At 47.7% G+C, this 9,422-nt stretch overlaps 1 protein-coding gene across 10 annotated transcripts in view; it reads right to left on the bottom strand.

Annotated features, from left to right (window-relative positions):
* Positions 1–9,422, bottom strand: part of LOC107264618 (tyrosine-protein phosphatase Lar) — a 266,051-nt gene that overhangs the window by 58,054 nt on the left and 198,575 nt on the right. For all 10 annotated transcript variants that reach the window (XM_025081875.1, XM_015733059.2, XM_025081872.1 and 7 more), the window contains 2 exons: positions 6,677–6,808; positions 6,365–6,523 (listed from right to left, as the gene is read on the bottom strand). In XM_025081875.1, coding sequence (XP_024937643.1) covers positions 6,365–6,523; positions 6,677–6,808 — 291 coding nt within the window. The remainder of the gene's footprint in view (positions 1–6,364; positions 6,524–6,676; positions 6,809–9,422) is intronic.

Here is a 9,422-nt window from a genome sequence, read left to right as displayed (position 1 = left end):
GGGAGTGGGTGGGGGTCGGTCGAGCGGGACGAAAATTCGCGCCTAATTTATGTGCCAATTAATTACTAATTAAAGCGGCGCTTTTTTGGCCAAATTAAATTCCCCAAACCATCCCCCTGGAACTGCCAAGTACCCCCCTTCTCGGCCTTACTACCCCACGGTAGTCTACTATCTTTTCCAGCGTGTCTTCTATCTCTCTAGCATCTTCGAACCGCCACCGGCGCTACCCTTCCATCCTCCCCCGGGACCAGGTTGACTCTTACCTCGTTCTGTCTCTCTTTTCTTATTTCATCCTAAACTCTCGTAGAGTCACCTCCCCCTTGGTTCCACCCCTCCGTCCCCACGAGTTGCCAATGTTCCTCCGCTTTGCAACTTCGGGCTCTGCTTTTTCATCCCGGATCAGCCCTTAATCGGAGCTTGGTCCAGAGATATTTTTATACCGCTGCTTGCTCCTAGTTCGACTGAGTTTGGTATCGCGTTCCCGATTGGTTCGTTGGATTTCTTGGCTGGAAGGTGAAAAGAATCGGGTCCCAGGATCGACTGGACCACGGAGATCCAAGAACACCCAGGAGGGGGGTTAGGGGTGGAGCGTGTAAGTGTTGGCGAGACGAGCTGACGCTGACGATGATTGTGGAACAGGAGGAGGCGGCGAGGGTAGCTGAAGGAGGATCTGGAGGATCCGGTAAAGAAAACAGAAAACGATGAAAACGAAAAAAACAGCCCTTCTTCGAGACACGAGAATCTAGCTTGAAACAGAAATCCCTGGAGGCTCCTCGAGTGGGTAAATATTGTCCACTCGACCCGCCCTTACCCACCCTTACCCATCCCGGAATTACAATGGTTTTTCACTTTTGTTTCTTTCGCGACTGTACCTCGGCTCGGCTCCTCTGCTTTTATTATTTCTCACTGGAGGTCCATCGCAGGTGCGCCGAATCAGCATCCCATAAACGATTGAACAATTACTTCGCATCTTTACATTTCTAAAGTGATTGCATTCGGCCAAATCAATTGAATGCCATGGAGGTGTACACTAACCGGCAAATTCACGCGCATCAAATGACGATAGGAAAGACCAATCGGAATTGCGAATTTTTTGCGACAGAAGTTCGAGACAATTTTTATCTACGGGCAAATAATTCTGATATAGTTTTTACACCAGAGGCATGATATGGATTTCATGTCATGCGCTTGCACAGCCACTATAGCTAAATTGGAGAACAGGAATAATATTTCATCGTCAAAGAATTATTTTGCTATTAAGGCTCTACCTTCGTTCAACTTAACTGATAAAAAAATTGCGATTCTCGGCTCTGCCAATTACAAGCCTTCTCAAGATCCTTTTGCGCAACTTCTAAGGGTTTTGCGCGAAAGCTTCGCTCTCTGGCAACCACTCCAATGGTACGTAGGATACCAAGAAGCCGTCGAGGTACAAGGGCACAGAGGCGATGTCAAAATTGCGTTGTATTGCAGGGAATTAAAAAAAGGGACGACGGATAAGCTTACCAGGTTAAAGGGAGAAATTTTCGCTGGAAACTTTCGACGTTTTGCCATTTCCTCTGTAAACCGCCTTCTAAAGTATAAAATATTTCGGGGTAATAACGGCGGATGGCTTATGATCGCATTAAACGTCAGAGAGCTCGAAATTAGTCGGAACAATAAAGTCGGGTAGGAGCCACAGGGTCAGGAGGCCAAAAGGGCGTCGAGTCACTAGTGTACAGACGTACGAAACAGTATCCGGTAGGATTACCAAATTCCTGGACCATTTCGTTGAATTCCATCAAACGGCACAGTTCCATTTTTAAGATTAGGTCGCGAGGCATTCGGGGTAATTTCCTACTTGTTTGCGACACCGTAGGAACGTAGAAGTGGTTGCGAGCCCGAAAACGGTATAGGGGTCGGTGATAAGTGCGGATAAGATAATGGTTCTCAGGTGTGCGAGGGGAAGGTGGGAGAGGGGGTGGCAAACTACTATGGTAGAGAATAAGGGATGAGCGGAGTACTGTACCGAGCGAAGGCACTCGCGAATGGGTCTGCCGAATCTTCTCACGGCAATGCACCACTTAGGCCTCATAGAAATTTAATCTCGGGACCCGAAGATCCCCATAATTTAGGGTGGCCTCGCGGTACCTGGGTCCCTTTAAACATTTACGCGAGGCTTCGATTCTAAATGCCGACTGCTAAGGGATCCTGGTTTAGTGTCTGTCCTGGACTCGCGGGGAAGACTCACCCTGTCACGTGGCGATGAATTCCGGGTCACACTATGCCGTCGCGACGCATCGATATTTGTATACGTTCGTAAGCGTCGGGTCTGCCTTATCCCTTATCTCCCTCTGACGTCACCTCGGTATAGTCACCCCTTTGGAAAATCCACCCTCTACCAGGATCGAATGTCCTCCATTGTGCGCAAAGCGAAATATCCCACTCGTAAACGGTAACGACAAATCCAATAACGCTATCCGATTCCCGTCGTACTACCTACGCTCGCGAAGCGTCACGAAGCGTCGCGACGCCCGATGATGCCATCCATGGAGGATTCGAGAGCCGGTCTTGCCTTCCAAGTCGTTGCATTATGCATACTAAATGCACCGAGAAGAAAGTTTCTTTTTACGGAAGACCGGCTTAAAAAATGTGAGGGGGGTGGAGGGAGGGTGGGTGGTAAAAATGGCGGCATCTGCGTGCCGTCCTGTACTTTGCTTTCTCTTTAATTTTCTTCAAGCATCATGGTTGGAAAGGGGGGGGGGGAGGAAGACAAGGCTTATTTCAGAGAAAGGAAAGTGCAGGCGATGCAAAGGTAACAGCAGCGACCTACTAAGTGCCTGAGAAGTGGATATTTGATGGAAGCAAGAAAAGTGTAGGAGAATTGAGAGCAACGGGCAGTTTTGCTAAAATTTCGCAATCGCGTTACTGCAAAGTATTCCATAATGGGTGGGAGTTTAGCGTGGCGGTAAGGACAATACGCCGGGATAAACTCGGTACGATAACAAGGGGAGGATTTTCCACCAAGTTACAAGATAACTTTTCACGACGAGCGAGGGAGGGAGGGGAGTGGGAGGACGCAACCCCCTAGTACTTTCCTACCCTCTTGCCAGGTAACCCGAATGGTTTTCAGATTTTTACAGGCACGTAGAAGCTTTCATGAAAATTCCAGGACAGTCAGTGGCGCGGTTCACGTAATAGCACAGGACAATTCTTGGCACTTTCGTCGACTACCCCTATTCTGATTACATATATAAGGGTAGCAAGAGACGTGTACCACTCCTCTTCTACGCTTTTCTCTACAGCCCCGATACACTTGGATAGACAGTATACAAGGATTGAGAAGACCAGGAGCATCCTCAGAGTCCTCGGGACCAGCGACCCTCCGTTTCCATTTTCATCTCCATCCAGTGCAGCTCTATTCGCCTTTCAAACGAGAATGCAAAGGCATCGTGTTACGGGACTTCCAAAATAGACGGCAATGAAATTTTGGTTAAAAAACAAAAAAGCAAATTTAACCAAAGATAGAAATACGTGATGAAACTAAAAAAAAAAGTCAAGATCATCCCACCACTCGACGCAATCCACTGATGTCTAACCCGGAATAACGGCGTGACCGAGAGCCACGAGAATAACAAAAATCGCTGGCAATTATCCCTGCGTAATTAAAATTTGACATAACGAAACACGCTATCCCCGTGGTGGGCCACCAATTACAATTAGCAGGGCTTGTAGCGTTACTTGCGTTTGTACGAGTTTGCGGGGCTATCTCTCTGGCGAGTTATTATAAATGTTCGACAACAATTAATCTCATTAGCCGAGCACGATTTTAATGCGAGCCACGCGTTACACGCGTCGTTACGCATACAGGTTGCGTTACCCTCTTTTAACGTACGTGATCTCGTACGCAGCAGCAGCTACGAGCAGCGCTGATACGTTTGTGACGCCATTTATTGAGTTACGCGCTGCTTGCGGTATCCGAATGGGTTGGGAGGAGGACGAAACGGGAGCTGCTCAATTTCAATTGGGAAAATGATGCCGTACCAAAAAGGCCTCGTGGGACCGAGCTGCGTAGTAATGATAAAAAATAAAAATAAAAATAAAAAAAAAAGTATCGTCGCAGAGAAGGGACCAGACTGATTGTGAGAGCTGTCACAATCAGCGGATAGACAGACAAACTGGCAGGTGGAGAGATAGAGAGATAGAGAGAGAGAGAGAGAGAGAGTCTGCGAAGCATCCAGTTCGAAAAACGTATCGGTCCCACAGGAGATTCGATGCCGCGCATGGCGAAGCTACAGCCTAATATTTTTGAGCGGCTAAATTAATTATCGTGTCCGCGCACAGGGTCGGGCACGTTCGTCAACCGAGGAGCGAATATTTTTTTCCGTGCTTATACCTGACGATCGTTTCCAAAACTTGACCTTCTTTCGAGAATGTACCGGGTGACTAATTTTTTTTCGAGATTCAATCCCTTGAACGACGGAGAGGAAGAGTGAGAGAGTGTAAATGAGCTGATGAAGGAAAATTATTTTTTATTAAATTTGGCCCCCCCCCCCCGCGGATGCTGACTTTTAATTTTTAAATCTGTCCTGAACTAGAAAATTAATCTCTCGGCCGGGAGCTATATCTTCTCGTGGAGGGCGTCGCGACGGATTATTAGACCTGTGGGAACGCTCACCTGGCCGGGAATCAACTTTATAACAAACACAGCGAAATCACGGAAAAATCGAGGGGCCGGGGGGACGAGGGTGATTTATTACGCGGCGAAAGAGACGGCGTTAAGTAATAGTTGAATTTCGAGACGATCGTCCAGATTGGTCCAGAGAGAACGGGAGGGTCTGTAAACAGGCGATAGGCGATCGCGTGATATTTCATTCGTATGGGATTCGTCTGTTGATTGGGATGCTGCGAGGGGTTCAAAGAGCCTGGGGAGATAACGTTAGCAACCATAGCATACCGTGGTTATAATCACGGTATATGGTTATAACCACGTGTATACACGTACGAGCCCCAGCATCAGCAATGCAACGAAGCGTTGACACTGCGGCAGTGTTCGCGTTCGCACTCGTTCGATTAAAACAAGATCCTTTAATCCCGTCGATCTCGCGAATTTATTTGCGGATGTTAATTTTCGCGTGGGAATTAATTACGTCGCGAAAACCCGTGGATTCACGAGTACCGCGAGCAACGTGCGAGAGGGATATAAATATTGGGAGAAAACAGAGAGAGAGTCACCCTATACATACCTACTCCTATCGTATCTCGCTTTTTCAGAAATTAATAGGGATCATTTTCAAAGTCTGTCTATAGAGTAATCTTTCAACTTTTTTATAGTCTGTCACTGTACCTTTGGATTTTTTTATTTCCGGGACGATTGCATAGGACCACTACTGCAGGATCCGTGGGGATTGTGCTTAAGAGTAGTAAAAAAAAAAAAGGGAAACATACTCGCGGTACCATTTTGCCCCGAAGATTTTACGATCGAAGTTTAGTTCGAGTTTTCTGGGATCGTAAAGCTGAGAGTCTGGGAAACTTTGAAAAATCGAGAGAAAGTCCCATCATGGGAAAGTCCGAAGAGGGGTAAGGCCGCGTAAACAAAAGTTCGCGTTTGCCGGACCGAAAGTAAATAGGAAAACTATTAACTGGCTGAAGAGAGCGCTGGTCGTGGATGCTGGAAGAAAGAGAAATTTCGGGAGGGACCGGCTATGAGAAATCGTTTGGATATAATGAAAGACGGTCCACGGGTCTTTAAGGTTCCTGGTCGACTCCTCTGATCTCTCCATGACAATGATCTGGACCAGGTTAACGAATGCCACGGGAGTAACGTTTAAACGCGATTAAAGCCCGAAGCCTTTAAAAGAACATCCCAGGATTAAACGTTTCCTCGCGAAACGTCCCAAAGGGTTTCCTTCGCGGCTCTGGACCATCTCGGGAATGCACTCTTCCCTTTGGCCATTAAACCGCTTCCGGTTGGGCGCCATTAGCCACCGGCAGCCATCTATCCCCTTTACTCTCGACTGGTTCGCTTGGCCCCTCGAGATTTAACCACCCTCCACGTGCAACCCCCTTGGAGCTGTTATCCGTAAAAATGAAAAGGGGGGGGGGGGGGCGCCGTTTAATTTCCTCGAAATTTTCCAGGCTTCGGGTAGTCTCGGGAACTTTCGCCGACAATAAGCGATCCTCGGAACGACCGTTTAAGGACACCCTCGGCTGCTAAAGGCTAAACAATACCGAGCATCCTCAAGGTTCTCATTTAGATACACGTAGAGGTACACGTGTGAACGTGCCGTTTCCGATATGGTCTCCCTATTCTTTTATCACTTGCTGAAAATTGGTATTCGTCAAGAAAAATCTGGGATTTTTAACATAAATTTGACGTGCGACTCACTGCTGTAGACTGTGAGCTGGGCCTGGGCGGAAACTGCATCCCCGACCCCATTTTCAGCAAGGCATTCGTAGACCGTGTCGTCCCTTCCGATTCTCACTGGTTCGATTCTCAGCAAGGCGCCATCGCTGTAGGTTTGCATGAGGTAGCGCGTTTGCGATGCTGAAATGAAAATTTAATTAGCCATCACGGTATACAGTCAGACCATTCGATGTAATGGACGGGGACACGGGGACCATGCTCGACGAGATGGTCCAGGAGGATATGGGAATGAATACGAGATAGAGAAAAATGGTAGGGTTACGGTAGACTTACGTGAAACTTTTCTTCCATTTTTACGCCAATGTATCTGGGGCGTCGGTGATCCTTGGGCGCTGCAGTAGAAACTGGCCACTCCGCCGTTCTTGACTTGCTGGGACTGCGGCCTGACGACGATCCTCGGCGGATCTGCGAACAGAAAACGAAGCCGTATCGATGAGTTCCGGTGATCCTTGGCAAAGGGGGCCACCCGTTAGGTGGTAATTTTTATGAAGGATCCTTTCGCCCAACTCCGAGTCCCTTTATCATTGGTCTGAAAAAAAGAGGTTTGGGACGGCAGCCACGTGGTGCAATATATCGCAGCCTCGGGCTAAACGATAATTTTGAATATCGGAATTTTATTCTGCCTTTCGATCGGATATGTTTCGAAAGTTTCAGCCCTTAAGCTCGGAAGACCAAGTGCCTCTAATCATTTGATAAGCAGGATTTTACGGAGGGACGGGACTTGTTTGTAGGTGTAGAGAAATAATAGGGTGGATATATGGTCTACGTAGGGTGAAGAGTGAATGCTGGTGGAATTTTTTGTATCACGGCGCCAGGGCAATTTATCCATAAATATGAAATATAGAGTATTTATTTATAACGTCGCATCAGCCGCATCAGCCGCACCTGCCGTCCCGGGCCAATGATAATTTATGGTCGAATTAAAAAGGCACCGATAAAAAGGATTGGCTCCGACGGATAGTTAATGGGTCAACCGGTAGCAGGTAGTGAGGAACAGGGGGGTTAAGGGGGTCTCGCTGGATATACTGGCAACAGTGGCAACCCTGGCAATAAAATTAATTTTCAAAATCGGTCCTCACGAGTCCCCGTTATCGCCACTGTACACGTTATGCCGTTAACTACAGTCACGTTGCTTCTGTATATAGGCTATACGGTTTGTGAATTTTTACTCCGGCTAGGCTCTTTTACCTATTTTTATTACTTCTTTTTTTTTTTATTTTACTCCTGCACGACTTCCGATCCGCCTCGACTCGTTTCCTGCGGCTTCTTCCGCTCGGTGGTTCCCTCGCGGAATAATGCAACGACGATAACCACCAAACATTATTCTGCGTACCGCGAAACTGTCCGACTAGGTTATTCATGTACGAATAGGCAACTACACTCGAAAGAATTAAAAGGCCAAGTGCTTGAGAAAATTCTACCGAGTGGAGAACGCGTACGAATAGCAGCACTTATATGAGGAAATTAGAATCCTGTCCTGAACCTCGTGCAGTTTATTAAGCATCTTTTGAGAAGCAGAATTCCTGGGAGTATGTTCTATTCGCATGAGATATTTATCAGAGACCAAAAAAAAAAAAAAAATAAGAAAGGCTACCAGTTCAATTTACACAGCTGTAATTTTTCGGAGCATGGACGTGTTTAGGGAATTGGAGCCGAGAAAAAAAAAATAAATAAAAAATAAAGAAACGGAAGGATGAGAAGGACAAAGAAAAACGAAAAGGGGAAAAAAAACCTCTGCGCTGCGTAACCTGGATATAATGACCGGAAGCATCGACCTGGTCGAGACTTCCGTTTTCCCTATACCCTGACCCGAGCGTTCATTATCAGACGAAAATTCCTCACGGAAGCCTAGAATAGCTTGAGCTTTCGAAACTGTCGCGACGCAGTCGACGGCTGAACGTGACATAGAAGCGTCGATGGCGTCGGGCGCGACGCCTCCAGGGTGCGAGGGACGCCTCGGGTGGGGGTTGGTCGCGCGAACGGTACCGCCAGAGTTTTACCGAGGGTAAATAATAAACACGCTGGAAATAATTGCAATGTCGAGAACCAGCTTTCGAAATTCGGTGTGAGGCGAGCTTTGAAAAGCTCAGGCGCGTGCCGACGCGAGGAACCTGGTACACAAAGATTAAATGCCGATGAAAATTAGATTGCGAGTTCAGCGATCCGACTGGCTCTCTCTCTCTCTTTCTCTCTCTCTCTCTCTCTCTCTCTCTTCTGCCACCCTGCGTGCAGCATAACAAACACGAGTACGTTGACTACAGGTACTCGTGCGTAACTCCAAACGAACGTCGACTGCTCCGGTACGTGGTAGGAGCACTGGGCACCATACAGGGTTCGTGCATGGACCATGTGGGGAGGCTGCGAGAATGAGAAAGAGGTGGGAGGTCTTTCAGTAGGATCGCATGTCATGAGCTACTAGGGAAATCTCACCACGGAGGCAGAAGAGTCGGGGACGATAGAGGGGAAGGACCGTGGGTCGTGGCGCGCGTGAGAGTATCTGCGTCTGAAACCACGGAGTTGAGAATGGACTTAGTTACGGTGGAGCAGACTTCATTTATCGGCAGTGTCACCATGTAAAGCGTCAGCGGCTGTTTCGTTGGGAATATGATACATCGGCTGAATATTTTTTTTTTTTTATGAAAGGGTGAATTGCGCGTCCTACGGAATACGAGGTAAGGGAGGAAGGAATAAGGGCGGGAGGAGGAAGGGGGGTGCGGTTGGCTGTTTCGCGTTCTCAATGCAGTCCCTGATTTCCTATATGGACTCCAAGTGCCGGACGAGAGGCAAGAGGCGAGAGAACAAGCCGCTCGATGGCCGGCAAATATTAATTTTAATTTAAATGGGTTTCTGCGTTACGGGTCACATTTGAACGAGGGTGGCACTCGAAGGGTGCAAAATGTCCGTTTGTCCATCTGTCCGGCTAATGCGGGTCATCGGATCCGATTAATTTGAAGTTTCGAGCGATTTTCAATTTACATTTTAGTGCAGCATCCCACTTGTCCATGAGATCCGGGCGGGG

This window comes from Cephus cinctus, unplaced genomic scaffold, assembly GCF_000341935.2.
Source record: "Cephus cinctus unplaced genomic scaffold, Ccin1 Ccin1_scaffold0189, whole genome shotgun sequence".
NCBI lineage: Eukaryota > Metazoa > Arthropoda > Insecta > Hymenoptera > Cephidae > Cephus > Cephus cinctus.
This window is presented reverse-complemented; position numbering and strand designations above follow the sequence as displayed.